General features: G+C 43.1%; 1 protein-coding gene across 3 annotated transcripts in view; it reads left to right on the top strand.

Moving 5' to 3' along the window:
• The first annotated feature begins 6,806 nt into the window (after positions 1–6,806).
• Positions 6,807–19,560, top strand: part of Ripk2 (receptor interacting serine/threonine kinase 2) — a 31,975-nt gene continuing 19,221 nt past the window's right edge. For all 3 annotated transcript variants that reach the window (XM_026786551.1, XM_005362337.3, XM_026786550.1), the window contains exons 1-3: positions 6,807–7,144; positions 11,578–11,731; positions 13,928–14,083. In XM_026786551.1, coding sequence (XP_026642352.1) covers positions 6,972–7,144; positions 11,578–11,731; positions 13,928–14,083 — 483 coding nt within the window. In that variant the 5' untranslated portion in view covers positions 6,807–6,971. The remainder of the gene's footprint in view (positions 7,145–11,577; positions 11,732–13,927; positions 14,084–19,560) is intronic.

Genomic DNA, 19,560 nt, shown 5'->3' with positions numbered 1-19,560 from the left:
GGTGAGAGGTGATGTGTCTGCCCACAGCTGGCTTTGTGAACCTGAGTATGATCAAAAACTCAGCACTTAGGTGGGGACTTGGGCAGCTTCAGGAAAGGAAGCTGTAGGAGCCACCAAGAATGCAGAACTGGGCTTTCTGGTACCTTTCCTTTGTTGGCAGCTCTCTGAGCAGGTAGAAGAGAGGGGAGGAGGGAAGGGAGAGGGGAGATGACAGACAGGAATGGGGTGTTCTGGACCATGAAGGGGAGGGCTGAAGGTTCTAACTGGACATACACACCATCCACCTTCTTGGTGGCCCAAGACCCTGCAACTCAGGAGGCAAGTTACAAACCCTTGAACGAGAGCACGCAGGAGAGACATGCCTGGCCACTATGCCATCATAACGTTCCTCTGACTACTGAGTCAGAAGAAGACCAAAGCAACAGACTTGTGTTCGCTGCGGATGTCAAGGTCAACCAGCACCAGACTGAACGGGTTGTAAAGAAACTCCACGACACCGCCGTGGCCAAAGTCAACACCCTCCTAAGTCCTGATGGAGAGAAGGCACGTGTTTGCTTGGCTCCTGGCTGTGACGCTGTGGATGCCTCCACTGAGATCATCTAAACTGAGTCCAGCTGGCAAATTCTAAATATACACTTTTCTTCACCATTAAATAAAAGAAAGGAAGTGCTTGCCTTTCCACAAGAGACTTCCACACTTGGAAAGCTCCTGGCTAGTGGAAGTTTCAAACTAGATGAGAAGGTATTGACCAAATGGCAGGGCTGGTGAGAAAATCGTAACTATCCTTGCTATTGCATATACTGCCGGGTTAGTTTAAAGTCCTTTTATAGTCATTGTGTAACTTGAGCCTCAGAATAATCCAAGTAAGTAGGGCAAAGGGCCTTCACTTACTCAACTCCACAGAGTTTCACGCAAACCATATCTCCCTGGTACTAATAACGCCCTGTGGAGTTGTGATCCACGACTTCCCTAGAAAGATACGCATTATTTTCCAGCCACCCTTCAAGTTCTCCCTAGAAATCTATCTGTTCAGCCTCTGGCAGATGGCTCTCTGATTAGTCACAGTTTCTGTTTCTACATGGCTGTTCTAGCCAACCCAGTTAAAACTCAAACTCCAGAGGTTGCGACGGTGAGGATGGCTTTGCCTTTTGTCCATAGCCATGCCTCTGTCCCAAGCAGATTCTTTAAAATGGTACTGAACTCACATCCTCTTTCACATAGTAGCTTCCTGAAACAAAAATAACTGTGCTGCCTTAAAAGTTAACATAGCTCAGCATGTTTTGTTTGCAGCTTTGGAATGAATGGCAGGGAATGTGATTTTTGAGCTCTAAAAAAAAAAAAAAAAGGAAAACAAAATATTCTACTAAATTCGGGCACTGAAATTCCAAGATTTAGACTAACCAGCTAGTTACAGGCTTGTGCACATTCCAGGAACCCTGCCTAATAAAAATCCCAATGGAAAATGGAAGTTCCCAGAAAATTTTTGTAATAATATATCTTTGTCCAGCACCTTCTTTTCATAGCTGGGAATTTCCCTTATCGTTCTGTTTCTCTCCTTAGATAATCTACAAAGTGAAACTGAAAACAGAACCCACCCCTGGTTATTATCGAACCAAAGCAGTTCTCAGAAAGAAGACACAAAGTGATCCAGATAGATGTGCTTCAGCATCCGACCAGCAACTCCCACACTGTCACTTGAGGAGAGTCACATGATTCCCCAACTGTATCTTCCTGCCACTGAGAGGAAAAGACTGCACGTTCTGCCATCCTGTCTCTCCTGGGAAGTGTTCTGAAGAAGGAGATAGTTATTCTCTTGTCTTTGTACTCCCAGTACCTAGGATGACGGTGTATAAGATGTCTGTTAAATGTGTTGCCTGGGGGTGGCTGTGCTGGAGAGCTGAATGATCCGGAAGATCCAATTTTATTTGCACATCACTTAATAACAACTGAACGTCTTACCTATTTGCCACATTATATAACTATAAAAATCATACTAACATGAAAAAGGGAGAAAATGATTCCTGTACATCATGGACAAGTAAATGTGAAAATAAAATAGTAGTACTCCGCTCCACTTATCTCCCTTTTCTTTCAATCATGGAACAAATCAGGGGATTTTTAAAGCCAATTATTACCTCCATATTCTTCACATAATAAACCAAACATAACTGAAGGACTAAAATGTAGTTTCATTTAGAAGGATTTTTCATTTATCATGAAGAAATTATTAAAGAAAAGACAGTCAATTCAACTAATTTTCTCTTAAAACCAGGACTCCAGGCTTAGAGTGTACATGGAGATCAACAACAGAGACATTCCCTAATACTGAGACCATATAATCCGCTTTTTAAAAAATGACACTGTAGAGCGAGAGAGGTTGCTCAGCAGTTAGGAGCACGGATGGCCCTTTCAGAGGAAGAGTCTCTGTACTTGCATGGCAACTCACAGCCATCTGTACCTCCAGAACACATTGCCTTTCCTGAACTCTGTGGGTACCAGGTGTGGCATACATAAAGTTAAATAAATTACTAATTTTAACCCAATGTGGTGGCACACACTTTCAATTCCAGCACTCAGAAGGCGAGGCAGGCAGATCTCTGTGAATTCAAGGCCAGCCCGGTCTATATAGTGAGTTCCGGGAGATCCAGGATTATGTAGAGAGGCCCTGACTCAAAAGAAAAAAGGAGAATAATAATAATAATACTGAGGACACCTAAAAAGTTCCTTGGTGGATACGCGATTGAACAACTATAGCATACCCATACCATGCAATACTATTCAGCAATTTGTAAAAAGCTATTGATAAACAAACACTCACATGGATCTCAAGGGTATGCTGCTCAATAAAATACAGCAATATCAAAATCTTACATACTTCACAATTCCATTAACATATTCATTATGGTGTGTATGGGAAGTGTCCTTCCAAAAGCCCCCTGTGCTAAAGGCTTAGAGTTCCCCAGTTGGTAGCACTATTGAGATGTGTTTTTTTTTTTTGTTGTTTGTTTTGTTTTGTTTTTCGAGACAGGGTTTCTCTGTGGTTTTGGAGCCTGTCCTGGAACTAGCTCTGTAGACCAGGCTGGTCTCGAACTCACAGAGATCCGCCTGCCTCTGCCTCCCGAGTGCTGGGATTAAAGGCGTGCGCCACCACTGCCCAGCCACTATTGAGATGTGATTAGATCATGACGCTTGCTCCATTTATTGGTATTATATTGATTAGCTCATAACTGAATGTGTTAGCAGAAATCAGGCCACTGCAGGTTTTGGTAACATGCCATCTTTGACAGACAAAGGTTGTCCCCTGTCTTTCCTTATTTCTCTGTGTTTCCTAATGAACAAGTTTGCTCTACACGGGATCTTTGCCATGATGTACTGTCTCAGTGGGGCCCAAAACTATGAGGCAAGAGAAACTCTTCTACTTGAAGGAAGTTTTCTTGGGTATTTTGTCACAATGATGGAAAAAACAACAAAGTTATAGTCAAGGAAAACAGATTCAAGGTTATGGAAGTTTTCCTTCTGTCAGCGATGAGGGACCATGTGTGTAAGTCCTCTCTCCTAGCTTGTGGCAACTTCAGTTACTCCTTGACTTACTGCAGATGTCAGTGGCCCTGTGTCTTCACACTGTCGTCCCCCATGTAAGCCTATCTTGGTATCCAAACATCTCTGTGTTTTTTTTTTTTTAAAAAAAAAAAAGGTCTTGCTATGTATCACAGACTCATTTCAAACCCATGAGCCTACTGCCTCAACCTTCCAAGAATTTTGGGATCACGGGTGTGTACCACCACACCTGATCCATTTTCTCCTTTTTTGTATGAACAGTCATCTTTCATTAAGGTCTAGACTAATGAACTTAACTATCAGCTGTTCCTTAGCATTTTCCTGTCGCTCTATAAAATCCCCTGCAAAACAACTTAAGGAAGGAAGAGTTGGAAGGTACGGTTTATTACATCAAGGAAGTCAAGGGAGCTTGAAAGAGGTAGTCAGATGGTGTCGCAGGAAGAAGAGGGTGGGAGCTGGGGAAAGGACAGAGAGGGAGAGCAGTGAAAGAGACATCTTGATAGAGGGAGCCATGATGGGGCTAGGGAGAAACCTGGTGCTAGGGAAATTCCCAGGAATCCACCAGGATGACCCCTGGGAATAGACTCCTAGCAATAGTGGAGCGGATGCCTGAACTGACCTTCCCCTATAGCCAGATTGGTGACCACCCTAATTGTCATCATAGAACTTTCATCCAGTAACTGATGGAAGCAGATACAGAGATCCACAGCCAAGCACTGGGCGGAGCTCCTGGAGTCCAGTCAAAGAGTAGGAGGAGGGATTATATGAGCAAAGGGGGGGGGGACCAAGATCATAACGGGGAAATCACAGAGACAGCTGACAAGAGCTAGTGGGAGCGCATGGACTCTGGGCTGACCCTTGGGGAGCCTGCATGGGACCGAACGAGGCCCTCTGAAAGTGGGTGACAGTTGTATAGCTTGGTCTTTCTGTGGGTGCCCTGGCTGTGTGGCAGGATCTATCCCTGATGCATGAACTGACTTTTTGGAGCCCTTTCCCTATGGTGGGAGGCCATGGTCAGACTTGATGCAGGGGCGAGAGGCTTGGTTCTGCCTCAACTTGATGTGCCAGGCTTAGTTGACTCCCCATGGGAGGCCTTACCCTCTCTGAGGACTGGATGGTGGGTGATGGATGGTGGGAAGAGGGGGGAGAAAAAAAGGAGGGAGGGGGAACCATGGTTGGCATGTAAAATGAATAAAAAAATTAAAAGAATAAAAGAAAAAGTGTTTTTTTTCTCCCTTAAGATTTACTTATTTATTTAATTTACTGATTTACTTATTTACTTATTGATTTAATGTGCACTAGTTTTTTTGCTTGTATATACTGTGTGTGGGTGTCAGATCCCCTGGAACTGGAGTTACAGACAGTTGTAAGCTGCCATGTAGGTGCTGGGTATTGAACCCAGGTCCTTCTGGAAGAGCAACCAGTGCTCTAAACCTCTGAGCCATCTCTCCAGCACCCAAAAATTGCTTTCTTTTGGAAAATGTATGTGTCTTATTTCTAAATGAGATGTAGATGACTTAAAGCTGTTATTTATTTATTTTCCTAAATTAATGCAGAGCAGGCACAAATAAACTTTATTCACAGTAAAATTTTGACACAATTTTATCCAATTGTGAACTTCTTTAGTTCAACATGAAAATGTAATGCTTATTTTTGAGGCTAATTTGCCCATTTCTTTTAAGTTTTTGTTCTTGGTTAGTAGATCTACTCTCATATTAATATCTTAGGCTCTCTATCTTTAATAAGTTGATTATGGAAATGTAATGTATATATGCACAATTTTTCCAAATGTATTATATATTCTTAGCTGGGAATCTATACGTATTTATAGTTCAACTCCATATGTAAGTAAGCACATCTTTTTAAAGCTTTATTTTATATATTACTTATTTAGAGTTTTAGTTTGTTTCTTGAAACAGGGTTTCCCTGTGTAGTTTTGACTGTCCTGGAACTCACTCTGAAGACCAGCAACCTGGACTCAGGCTCAGAGATGCCTCAGCATCCCAGAGTGGCTGGTTGAAGGTGTGTGCCATCTCAGCCTGGCTTGAAGTTTTTATTTATCAGTATGTGCACTACCTGCAGAAGTCAGAAGAGGGGGTCAGGCTGCTGTGAGCCACCAGATGTGATGCTAAGAACAAAATTCAGGTCCTCCACAAGTCCTCTTTATGACTGGACTGTGTCTCCAATCTAAAACACATACTTCTAAACTGTAGACCAATCTGTGAGGAAGGAAAGTTTAGGAAAGGATGTATCGATGTTATATATATTGCACTATTCATATAAGGGACACAATTACAGATTTTAGTATCCTGGTGGATGTGGCATCATGAAACTGAGGTATCATATTTGTGCCAAACACCCTGTAGAACAGTCATCTATGTAGAAACATGTTTAGAGTAAAAAGATGGAGTAGTGATTGGGTTTGAGTAGTTTGTCCACTTGTTTTTGGATAGCAGCCTTTCCAAACACAAGAAATGGTTATGTCTTTCGACTTGCTTGTAGCTTTGGAGAATAAAAACAGAAACAGTTTCCTGGTAGAAGAGCGGGAGCTAAACACCTCAATTTGTCACGATGACAGCGCTTACCTCTGGACCTCACTCCTGAAGCAGCAGCCACTGAGTAAAGACTGGAGTCGAGGTAACCTCTCAGGAAGTCACCTCCGCCCCATCATTTCTGGGGTTTGGAGACTAAAGCAAACACGCGGGCCAAAGGAAAATCCGGCCTGCCCACCTGACATCAGCGTGGACACCGCTGCAGGGATTTTCCCTGAGGAAAATTGCTCCAGGCCTGCAGGAGGGGGCCGGACGCTCCTGAGCCCGGCAGAGAGACTGTAGAAGGCGGGACTGCGGAGGGCGGGGCCTATGGAGGGCGGGGCCTGCGGAGGGAGGGGGTCAGCAGGGGAGCAGCCTGCGGGGGCGGAGCACGCGGAGGGAGGAGCTTGCAGAGGGCGGGGTTGTCGGGGGAGGAGCCTGTGGAGGGAGGGGTCTGTGGAGGGAGGGGCCTGAAGAGGGTGGAGCCTGCGGAGCAAGAAGCCTGCAGAAAAAGAGCACGGCAGGGGCGGGGCCTGTTGGGGGAGGGTCATGAGGAGGAGGGGCATGAGGAGGGCGGAGCCTGGGCAGGGCGGGGCCTGAGAAGGGAGGGGCAGTCCGGGTAGGGTCCTGCAGGGGAGGCCCCTGCCGGGAGAAGCCGGCGGAGGAGCTGGGTGGAGGGAGAAAACACAGAAGGACAAGCGGCGGAGGGCGGGTACGCCGAGGGAGGAGCGCGGAGCCCGGAGGAGGGCGGAGGAAGGTCCGCCCCGGCGTGACCGCAGACCCGACCGACGGGCTCCCGGGGACAGCCGGCACGGCCGGAACTGCAGCGGCCGCGCGGGAATGGGCCGCCCCGCGACCTGACGCCGCCGCTCCGCCAGAGCCATGGACGGGGACGCCATCTGCAGCGCGCTGCCTCCCATCCCCTACCACAAGCTCGCCGACCTGCACTACCTCAGCCGCGGCGCCTCGGGCACCGTGTCGTCGGCTCGCCACGCGGACTGGCGCGTGCGGGTGGCCGTGAAGCACCTGCACATCCACACGCCGCTGCTGGACAGGTAGGGGGTCCGGGGGAGGAATTGCCCTGACGGCGCCCCACTTTCCCGCTCGTCTCTCCTCCAAAAACCGGCAATCACGGCAGCCCGTCAAAGTCTGTTTATTGAATCCGACGTGTGTTGATGCAGTGCTCGTGGCTTCGCTTTTGGCTTCGCTTTATTTTTAGCCGCAAGAGCTCTGGAGCTCTTGAAACTGGGCTCTCGGAAATGAAATAAAGAGTGAGTGCAAAATACACACCGGATTTTGAACATTTAGTCCTAAGAACAAAAATGTGCCGGTGTATTTATATTGGCTACATGTCAAAATACTTTTCTGGGGTCGTATATGTTTTCCACTCCGTATTTTTATTCAGTGCTGCTCCAGAGCTTGCCTGTTTTGGTGCGGTTTGGTTGGTTTTGTCTTGTTTGTGGCTTATTCCATGCTGTCATGAAGTTCAGATATCAGACTCTACATTAGCAGTTGTTGTTCGAGCTCTTACTTTGGAAGTCCTCAAAGGAAGTGTGCGCTGTTTTTGTAACAGTAAATTGAATTCAAAGATTGTCAAATGGTCAAAAATAATGAATATATATAAAAAAAATCTGACCGCCTCATGTTCTGATATTCTTTGGGTCCAGTTTCCACATCAGGAAAAAGAAAGAAAGAAAAAAGCGTTGGTTTCTGTTTCCGGGAAAACATCACAATTACATACCATGGCTTTGTGACTGTGTGTGTTAGTCAATGGGTCTAGTCAGTAGTCTTGTGCTTTCCTTTTATCGGGAATTTAACCAGACATCCGTGGTTGCCACGTTCTCTTCTGGATCTAGCATGAAAATGCAGAAGGCGTAGCAGCTCCATTGGCCAGAGGCTGTTCATGTCTGGTGTGAGGTCAGATCTGACATCAGATAACTCTTCTGACTTCATCCTGTAGCTTTCTCCCCTCCCCCCCCCCCCCCACCGTGGGCTAGACCTCATTGTAGTTTGGAACACTGAAACTTTTTGTGTACCTCCATCCAGATTCAGGAAATGTACAAGGTGTAGTGCCTGTTCATAGTGGGCCTCATAGTCCTTGAGCCAGTGCTGGTGTTTCAGTAAGTCAGCTCTAAAAGGAGGTTGGTCAGAAGCCAAGTAAACAAATATTCTCTGGATATGTAGCACTCATAGACCACTAAGTATACCAAAGCTCGCTGATTTCTCACTTTGGAGTCTGCTTTTCAAGGTTTTTATTTACCCAAGCTTTGTGCTCTTTATGGGCCAAGGGATAAAGTTGAAGTTTCTTTTTCCATCTTCCCCAGCCACGTCACTGTACAGTTTTCTTGAAATGGACAGGAAATTGTCTTCTTAAGAGCAACAAAATCCTGGGACCATACTGCACTGGTTCTTTTCTCTTGTTGCCTAAGATCTTAACAAGAGCACAGGCCTGGGCTTATGCAATTGACTCGGCATGTCTTATTTCCTCATTTATAAAATATGAATAATTAACACGTATGTGTATTGTTGTCTCTACTATAGATAAAGTTTCCATTGTTCTTTAAGATGATCTGTAAGGAAAATAAGTTTATGTGACGTTACATGTTATTTTAATGATTAATGAGTCCTTCTCTGTAACCAATGAATGGACCTTCCCTAGCGTTCTTCCTACCTTAATGGACCTCCTATTGGTTGTTCAAGTACCCTGGATATGGGGTAACTATTCCTTATTGAAATTTTGAGTTGGGTAATTTTGGTGATATAATTATTGAAACTGTCCTACATTTTTAGCTTTTTATAATTTTTTAATTTAATTTTCCCCCTCAGTCTCGTTGAAATCTAACCTTATAAACTGTCCAACACAGACCTTAGCGTACCAGGACTACAGTTTGAATCTGACTTAAATCTGACTTAAACCCTGTCCCTTTGTATCATTGTGGTCACCAGAGGCTCATTCGTCTTTCTAACTCTGGGTGCCCCCATGTGTAAGGCGAAGATGATGGAACTGGGTTTAGGTGTTTATGTGCATATAAAGTGGCTGACAGGAAGGAGGAATACATCAGACTTTTTCGTGTGTGTGTGTGTGTGTGTGTGTGTGTGTACATGTGTGTGTTAGTGTATACACATGTTGTATGTGGTGGTCCATGTGTATGATATGGAGGCCAACTTCAGGTGTTGTTCCTAAGAACCACCATTTACTTGGGGGGGGGTAGTGTTTGGATTGTTTTATTGTTGTTGGCTTTTTTATGTGGATTTTGAAGAATGAAACGGGCCCCCCTGCTTGTATTACAGACATTTCACCAAGGGTCCTGTCTCCCAACGCCTTATTTCATGCTGTGCACAGAAGGAGGAAAGGGTGTCTTATGTGTACCCTCTCTGTGGATGTTTCTCACTGTCCAGCAGTCTTCAGGTTCATCTTCTAAGGAACCACACAGCAACTGTCTTGTTGGCCCAAATCTCTTGTGCAAACACAGAACTTGAGACATTGGAGTCGAATTAACTGGTTTCCTTATAGTCAAGGTCAGAGACAGAGAAGAGATGAACTTTCCACTCCGGGTTTTCTTGTAACTCTTGAATTTGAAAACATAAAATCTATTGCCTACTCAGAGAATAAATGACTTGTGACCGTGGCTGGGTGTGTGTCTCCGTGTCTCCGTCTGTGCTCTCAGCCTTCTTATCTGGAATGCCTGTTGCTTTTCTCATTTCCACAGCCGTCCATCTAGAGCTGGGTTTCTCAAGAGCCAGCATGAGCATCATCAGTTACCCAACAGGCTTCTCCTGGAAGTGTTTCTATTTATGTCATGGCTACCAACACCCATGCATCTGGACAGTTAAAAAAAAAAATGATGACGTCAATATAATGTCTCTTTCTTTGTATATTTTTAAAGCCCTTTACAGCCAGTTAGTCCCAGCATCTACCATTCTTCTCAGCCGGTGTTTTCTTCTCTCTTTCACTAGAACTTTATAGTTTCAGGCACTCCCTGCTTTGAGTCTAAATTGTTACAGTCTTCAAAACTGTTCCTCTTTCTGTTAATTCCATACACTGCGCCAGACAATTATCTTCACACTTCGTCTTACCGATTTCTCTCGCTCAGGACCTCCAGTCACAGCCGCTCATCAGATGAAGTCCTGGGGAGTCTTAGGACCCTGGCATGTTTGCTTGACCATCCCTCCTTTTACACAGACTGTTACACACCCTAGTTCTTATCAGTCAGTTTTACTTTCACTTCCTTATTTCACGTGGCACGTGGATGTTGAGCATCTACTGTGTTACTGGATAAAGTCCTGGGGAAGCCTTCTCTCTGGTGCTAAATTCTAGCCGTACTTCAGGTTCTACTGAGAGCCTGCATCGTTGAAGACTGCGCTGACTTTGCCTTGCTCAAAATTCTCTCCCTTCTGCATGCCCCATAGTTTGCTTTTCTTTTTCCTTTATATGTGTGTGTACGTATGTATGTATATGTATATACATGTATATGTATGTAAGATATATGGTAGTTATCACATTCTTCCTTGTATTATTTATTTTTCTTACGTGAATTATGGGCCTTGAAAGCAAAGATGCCTCTGTGTTTGTAGGCTCTGAAATACTAACCGGAACTCTATTTGTACTAAAAGTTAACCATTTACCTGTTTTATTCATGCCCAAGGCATGGATACCAGGGATCAGCTATGAGTGCTTCCCTCTTCTCTGTTCTTTTCCTGAGTTTGGTGTGTAATTTCTCAGTGTTACTGACTTTGATATAGCTATCATCACCTCAGCCAGCGGTTCTCAACCTATGGATCATGACCCCTTTCACAGGGTTCACCGAAGAAGAGCGGAAAACAAAGATATTTACATTACGATTCATAACAGTAGCCAAAATTACAGTGAGGAAGTAGCAACAAACTAATTTTATGGTTGGGGGTCACCACAACATGAGGAACTGTGTTAAAGGAGCCTTGCATTAAGAAGATTGAGAGCCACTGAGTGGTACAAATACATCTGCAATATTTAAATATTTTAGAATTCATGGTAGAAAACTTTTACATGGAGTGTAACCATAGAATGTAACATTATGCTAATCAAGTGTATTCCTTTTAGGATAAAATAATCTTAGTAATTTAATTAGCTCAGGCATCAGTCATTGTAACATAGGTCAGCTTGGGGAGCTTCCTCTCTCACGGGCTCCTCTTTCCTTGGAGAGGTGCAGTAATAACCGTGTGTAGCGCTTTTACCGTCAGTGGAAAGTACAGTAATAACCATGTCCAGCACTTTTACCACCAGTGGTTTGTAGAAGTTATTTTGGCTGCTGTCTAAACAGACCAGTAGAATACACAGAGTGGATATCATCTCTGTTTTAAATGTGATGAAACTAAGCAACACAGAAGTTGAAAACTCACATAAGGCTACATAGCTAATTAATGAAAAAATCCAGGCTTAATTAATCTGTGGGCGTGGTCATTGTATGTTTTTTATTATCTGAAATAATTATCCTTTTTTTTTCCTTAGTGAAAGAAATGATATCTTACGAGAAGCTGAAATACTACATAAAGCTAGATTTAGTTACATTCTTCCAATTTTGGGAATTTGCAATGAGCCTGAATTTTTGGGCATAGTTACTGAATATATGCCAAATGGATCATTAAATGAACTTCTACATAGAGTAAGTACTGTCTGTTTTCAGTGACTACAGTTATTATTTAGTCTGCTCAAGCTGTCTATAGTATTTTTGTCACAGTGTTTTGTAGTATATCAATGAGTCAAGTAAGACTATGAAGCACCATTGAACTGATGAACTTCTACTTTCTGTGGCTTTGTTTGTGTTGTTACAAACTACTGTGGAGCTGGGCATGAATTTAAAGGTCCTAGATTATTTTGTATAGGTAACTGAGACATTCATACTAAATCCCAGTATACATATTATATTGTATATATAAATATATTCATGTACAGATAGGCATGGAAAATAGATGAGATGCGTTCAATATACTATATAACCAATTGTTAGCCCATATTTTATATTAGTGACTATTTAGAAGCCATATTAAGTATTATTAGTTAATGGACCAAGTAAATCATCTTCAGTAACATTTTTCTATCTATAGCAGTTTGAACCATTACTAATTTTTTCAAGGTATGAGTTACTCTGTCTTTTATGCATGAATCCTATCAACAAACAAACTTAGGGGTCCGCATTCTCGAAATACCTATATTCTATTTTTATTTTTGCGTGATCTTACACTGTGATTCCTTCCCGTGTGCATTTGCTTTCAGAAACCTTTTTAGGTCAGATGCCCCAGTTTATGAGGATTCGGGTTAATTAGGGATGCATAATCACCTGAGGACACCTACGGCACGCCCACGTCACAGTGTAGCACAGCTTTCTGAGCAGTCGAGGGCAAGCGGGCACCACTGCCAGCCACTCATGGGGTGACTTCCTCTTTGTTTCAGAATACATCGCATTCTATCATGACTTGTGGCCATCTGAAACAAAGACGGACTGAAGTAACTGATGTCAGTCTGTTCAGGTTTGTGTGCCTGCCCCAGCAATCAAGGGACCAAGAGTCTATAAAGCCCAATTTCTTTTCCATTGTTTGGGAAATGAAGTTTAAGCAGAAATCCTAATGTTCTCCTTCCACATCGTCATAGATAATGTGGCACCCAGATTTGGAGCCCGCTGGAAATTCTGTAGCCTCCCCTCCGCTAGGGATATTGCTAACTCTTAGATGTGACCGTAAGCTATAGAGTGAGTGGCCACTCTACCCTTGACTCCATGAGGGAAAACCCCCATGTGACACTGTCATTCAAAGGCCCATAGTGACTTTAACTTCATAATACTTTGAAAAGTTGACTCGCTACAGACCGACAAAAGAGTCACTCACTCCAAGGTCCTGAGCTGGACGTGTTTCCCGGGAGGTAACGATCCATGCTAGTGTTTCGTATTTCTTTTGGATCCTTAGTATGATGCCCTCAAAAATATGCCAGTTACTCACCCACAGCATCAGAAAGATCACTGAATAAAATGGAAATGTACAGAGCCTAGAATATTATGAACCATTCCTACCAATTGATCACTGAAATGTAAGCAGACAGTTTCAGAAAGAATCCCAAGGCAATTTTGAAATTGTAGTTTTAAATTAATTTTTAAAAAAAGGTCAAAATTTCCAATGAATAGTTTGGTATGTCAGAAGCAAATTATTATCTTTTTCTGTATGTACGTGTGCTTATGGGTATAAGTTATTCGCAGAAGCCACAGGCGTGAGCAGTGGGTGGAGTGTAAGTATACGTGTCTGACCTTGTACACGTACAAATAACTGAGTGGTGGCGGAGCAGTCGGATGCTTAAAAAAATCCCACACTAGCTCAGAACTGAGAGATAGATATTTATTTAGGGGGAAAACTCAAAAATCAGAATTCTCCACTTGACCGGCTGAATCACGCGATCCAAAAGGAGCAGCCAGCCTGGAAAGGAGCAGCCAGCCTGGAAAGGAGCAGCCAGCCTGGAAAGGAGCAAGGGGAACCTGAGAGAAAGAGGGGCACTCTCTAGTAGGCGGGCAACTACAAGCTGTAAAACTTCCTACAGCAACTGAGAGTTGTGCCGACTGCAGGACGAGGCAGTAATACCATGCAATTGCATGGCCAATATAAAAAGAAATACCACAGCTATAGTCATTATAAACATCTCTAAAAATTCAAGTAAAATACAAGAATATCAAACAAAATATCAATTGGTACAATGTTATAAAATTGAGCGTGTGTTTTATCTTAGTTTATAATCCATTTCCTCGTGAAATTCTTAATTTTTAACTGCTAAATTAAGGTAGTAATTTTTTTGTTTTGTGTCTTTCACCCATACAAAGAAAACCGAGTATCCTGAAGTTGCGTGGCCGTTGAGATTCCGCATCCTGCATGAAATCGCCCTTGGTGTGAATTACCTGCACAATATGAATCCCCCTCTCCTTCATCACGACTTGAAGACTCAGAATATCTTGTTGGATAATGAATTTCATGTCAAGGTAACTACTTTGGGGGAAAAAAAAAACCTTTCTCTGGGTCTTTGTTCTTAATAATTCTGAGAAATCTTTTAGTATTGTCTTCATTGCTGTCTTCAGCACCACCTCCCGTGAGGCTTGGGGCTGGGAAACCCAGCTGGATGCGTGAAGGAATGAAACCTCTCAGGCTGTGAAGATCCTGGAGGAGGAAGCTCCAGCTCCTGGCTTTTGAACATGCTGCCAACATTTGCGCTGGGACCAGGGGAAGGTTTTGCCACTTTGTGGTCTGAGGCATTCGGTCCTTGGCATGGCCTGGCTGGTGTCAGCAATGTCCACTCAGTCAGGACGTCCTGGGCTCTCCACACCGTCCCCTTTCTCGCAGAGGTTCAGTTATTCCTTGTTTGTTTGTTTGTTTGTTTGTTTGTTTGTTTGTGTGACACAGGGTCTCACTATGTATCTCTGGCTGTCCCGGAACTCACAGAAGTCCTCCTGTCTCTGCCTTCTGAGTGCTGGGATTAAAGGTGTGTGTGGCCACACCTAACTTAAGACTCAGTTATTCTTCAACTTTAGATATAGAATTTGCTACAAAATAGCAACTCACTGTGTTTCTTAAATTAAAATTGTTAAAAAAAATTATTTTCTATTTTGAAGTTAGTGTTAGAGTCATAGGATGTTATGAAGATAGTACAAGGTGGCTCCATTCCCTGCATAATTAGATGCAGCCTTCAGATCGGAAACTGGACAGGAATGGGTGATCTTGAGCACTTTTCATACGCCTCCTTGCCACCCACAGAGCCTCTCCACTGAAAAGCCTCCTGAATGAGCCCGTTTTCTAATTGGGTTGTTCATTTTCACCACTCAATTTTAAGAACCCTGTATATATTTTAAATATAAGTCCTTCATCCTTCATCAGATAATAATTTTCAGATATTTCCTTTCAAATACTTCTCCACAACTTACGTTGTCAGCCATGTGTTTGTGTTTGTACTGACTCATGGAGAATGTCTGTGTGCTAGTGTGCACATGTGTGTGTAATCGTTGGCTATGCTAGCTGGCTAGTGACAGGAATCCTCCTGTCTCCAGTTCTCCGGTGCTCTGATCACATCCTGTCACGCCTGGAGGGGTTATGTGAGTTCTGAAGCCCAGCAGTGCTCTACCCCTGAGCCGGTCCCTAGGCCTGTTTTTATCCTTTTAACAAAGCCTGCCACCAAGAAAAATTTTGTCTTTGCTGAAGTCCCGTTTATCACCTTTGTCCCTTAAGGACCGTGTTCTTGCTATCACTGGTAAGCCCTGCTCCCTAACTCTAGGTAGTGACGGCGTCCCTCTGTGTCACCTCCTACGGTTTCTTAGTGCTATATTGAAGCCTCAGGCTTTGACTTTGCTTTTGTGTACAGAGCAAGGTATACTGTAACCCTGTACAGAACGGGGGAACTCAGATGAGGAGTAATTAATAACTAATTACTTAATAATTAATGCATTAATAATTAATGCAGAGGAATTAATAATACGACTGCAGCTCACTTTATTTTTATCAGGCATTCTAGCTACCTATTTCTATAGCATACGTTGTCAGAGGATGATTTTAAACATTAAAAATGTTCAAAGAAATACGTATTTCTCCATTACTTACTAGAGAAGTTGTAACAGTACCAATTTTTAACACAGAAGTATGAGAAAAACTAATTTTTTTTAAAAAAATGACTGAATACACTTCCTTTTTCTTGAAATAAAATGGCAGTTTGGGAAGAGAAAGAAAGGTCAAGCTTGCGGCCCAACATTGCGGAGAAGGGGAGAGGGACTTGATTGAGGTTTCCCATTTCTCTGCAAGACCTTAGGTGAGCTGGGCCTCTGTTCCCAGCGTGGCTGTTCCACAGAGGGGACGCAGCGTCTGTCCATGAACAACTGGCACTTTCCCGGTAACCAGACGTCCTCCCTGCTTTCCTCCTTTAGTTCTACCTCACGTTTTGTTGATAAACGTAATAAGTCCACTCTTCTTCAGTAGAGCAGCCGTTCTGACATTTGGAGACAGCCGTGCGTCTGCTTCCCACTAGGGTAGTCCCCTTTTCTCCGCTGAACCGCTTTACCTCTTCAGCCTTCATTCAGTCCTTGTTGATACGAGTTTTATCCCCTTGCGCGATTTCATTGCATGCTTTGGTGTTAACAGCAAATTTTGATCCTTAGAACTAAACAAAATACGTCTGACGTAATCTGATGAATGCAGAGTTGAACCAAAGTATGATTTTTGTAGTCCTAAGTACTTAGTAATAAGTTTCTTGGACAGGCATGGTAGGTGAATGCTGCCTGTAATTCCAGCACTTGTGAGGAGCAGGTGGGGGGGGGATCAAGAGTTCAAGGTCAGCTTGGGTTACGTTTGGGTTACTTAGCGAGTTTGAAGCCAATCTGAATGCATGAGACCCTGTCCCCCAAAAAAGAGAAAAAAAGAAAGGGTTTTAGTAATTAACAGTTGCCACAGGTGTCATGCTGCAGAAAGTGGACTGCCAGCCGGAGGGCCCAGAAGTTGCTTTGATGTTTTGATGTCATCCTTGTCATTTTTCACGTGTCATCATTTAAGCGTCTCCTCCTTATCGTGAACTTAGAATTCCTTTGTCCTACTGGGCAGGTGTGGTCTTCTTTGGGAATTAGACTTGAGCCTCCCTTGACAGAGCAGCACAGCAGCCCTAAGGACCTCCTGACCACGAGGACCAGCTCTTTTGTTAACTGTACTTTTGGGAAGTCATCCTTCAGCTTTTTAGGCATCTTCTGGTAGGAACCATTGTTCTTCCTCCTCAAGACTCCTAGGGGAGCCCTTGCTTGGCTGCTCTTCCCAAGGTCCTCATGGTTCCGGCCATCTCACAGCCAGTCTTTCTGCCTTATACCACCTAGCTCTCCTCTGTGTCCTGTTGTATCCTGTACCCTGTGCTTCCCCGTGATAACTTCTCACCAACTGGCATGACTTTCTTAATTACCATGATTAATTTGATGGCGTGACTGCCTGGTCACACCTATTTCCTCTTCTTGTGAAAGAGTCTCATGCAGCCCAGACCGGCTGGTCACTTAGACTGAAGATTCAGGAAGAAAACAGTTTAGCCCAGATTAGTATCTACTACATGCCTAGCACATGCTGTATAGAAGCATCCCATAATTAAAGTGAGCAAATGAGTTCATTTCAGATCTTCTGCATGTAATAAATACATCTCTCCTCAGTTAATAGTCAAATATGTTATTGTGTAACTAGAGCAGCATATCTTATAGACGCTTCTAGAAACACCTAGCTTGGTGATACAGTAGCAAAGCTACCAAAGAAATCTGTCTTCTTTTATTCTATTATTTGTGGAATGCTTCTGTTATGTGCAGTGTGAAATTGAGCACTGGTGTTTTGTTTTGTTGGTTTTTCAAGACAGGGTTTCTCTGTGTAGCCCTGGCTGTCCTGGAATTCTATCTGTAGACCAGGATGGCCTTGAACTCAGAGGTCCACCTGCCTCTGCCTCCCAAGTGTTAGGATTAAAGGTACGCGCCACCACCACCTGGCGAGCACTGATCTTTGTAATTTGCTTTCCATAAATTCTTGCTGACTTCTGCATTTTCCAATCACTTTTAAAGTTTCCCTTTCAATAACTTAAAGTACCCCTTTACAAATTCTTTAAAGGCTTTTTAATCAGGTTTAATCAGTTTTAATCAGGAATAGGTTCTAAATAGGATATAGACTTGCAAAGTCAACACTTTTTTTCCCTTCTTTAGAACTCATACTGACATGACTTTTTAAATGTTTTTGTTTTCAATTATTAAATAGTTTGTATACATGTAACTGGAATACACTAGGCTGATTCGGTAATGCATACATTAGTAATGGTGACTAGCTCGTATGGAGAAGGTGTCATGTCACAACAGATGCTCTTCTGAATAATTCCCTAGAAAGACTAGTTTGATGAGTTACCTCAACACACTTCTGTTGGATGCTTTATCCCCAGCTACAGATGAACAGTGTAGGACACAGAGAAAGTAAACAACTTCCTTGGGGTTGTACAATGGATTAAATGGTAGAATTACACTGTAAATTGAAATAGCCTCAACTCCAGAACCCAGTGTTCGTAACTGAAGTTTCATTATCTTCACTTTCCACTGTCTGACAGTTTATCTCCTCTTGGTCTTTTCATAGTTGCTGTTTCTTAAGCTTTTAGGAAATGTGTGAAAGGTTGTGCAGTCTGTGTTTGATGGTCCAGGATCCACAATCTTTATCTCATTCATCTCAACACAGATTATAAAGTAATTCTTCTGTTAAAAAAAAATACAAAAACACAAGATATAAATACTCAAAATACCAATTATCCTGAATAAATCCCATCTACTTTTTCAATTTCTTCTGTGTGTATTGTAATGGTAAAAGTAAAATGCTGCAGATTCCCAAGTGGCGGCAGTGGGCAGCGGGCACGAGACCACGGCAGGCCAGAAAGGCAGCCACCCCAGGCAGGGAGCCACGCAATGAGGTCCAATGGGTCCTAGGCAGGGAGCCACATGGTAGGTGAGAGACCAAGATGGATAGGCACAACATGCAGAGTGAGGTTGGATATTTATTTAGTGAGGAAGGAGAGAAGGGGAAAGAGCAGAGAGAGGTAGACAAAGAGGTTGGGGGGGAGAAAGAGGGAGGAGAGGAGCAGCAGCTACCTCTTTGGGAGAGAGAAAGAAAGGAAGGGCTCAGACTGGAAGCAGAAGGAAGATCTACCTGCCTTGGCAGTGGGGATGCGGGGAGAGGGTGGGGCTTGTCTCTTAAAGGGACAGGACAGACCATTACATGTATTATAAGTCTAAGTAATTTAAATGTCTTTATAAAATTTTCCCATACTCCTTTGCCCACTAAGTAACATTTCTGGTCTTACATTTTACCTTTTATTTTTAAAAAGTAAGAAACCTTTTAAACATTAAGAAAGTTATATAACCTATATAAATTACAAGAGAAAGAAAGCTGTAAAGGACATACTTAAAATAAAGCATGCTTACCATTGTTCAGTTCTTTAGCTGTGCATTCTTGTAGGGGCACACAGTGTGATATGTGCCATCCAAAATGGCTCTTAGTGAGCAAAAAGCATATAGTGGTGACTTCTTGCTATTGTAACATTTTACTTATTTTGAAATCTAATTTGACACTAATTTTAGAACAAGAATAATACCATGTAAACTTGGCCTGGCAAACTGTCTTGTTCCTTCTTCAGAACCCATGTGATGGAAGGAGGGAGCTGTCCTGAAACTGTCCTCTGACCTCCCCAGCCACATCCTACACACCCGTGAACAAATGAATAAATTTAGCAAAAAGAATTTTTGTTTGGTTGGTTGGTTTTGGTTTTGGTTTTGGAGATAAGGTTTCTTTGTAACTTTGGAACCACTCCCTCTGTAGACCAGGCTGGCCTTGAACTCTGCATCCTGAGTGCTGGGATTAAAGGCATGCATCACCACCCTGCACAAAAAGAATTCTTTTTTTTTTTCTTTCTTTTTTTTCTTTTTTTTTT

The sequence above is a fragment of the Microtus ochrogaster genome, linkage group LG5 (genome assembly GCF_000317375.1).
Source record: "Microtus ochrogaster isolate Prairie Vole_2 linkage group LG5, MicOch1.0, whole genome shotgun sequence".
In the NCBI taxonomy this organism is placed as follows: Eukaryota; Metazoa; Chordata; class Mammalia; order Rodentia; family Cricetidae; genus Microtus; species Microtus ochrogaster.
Note: the sequence above shows the minus strand (reverse complement) of the source record. Positions and strands in the feature narration are given on the sequence as shown.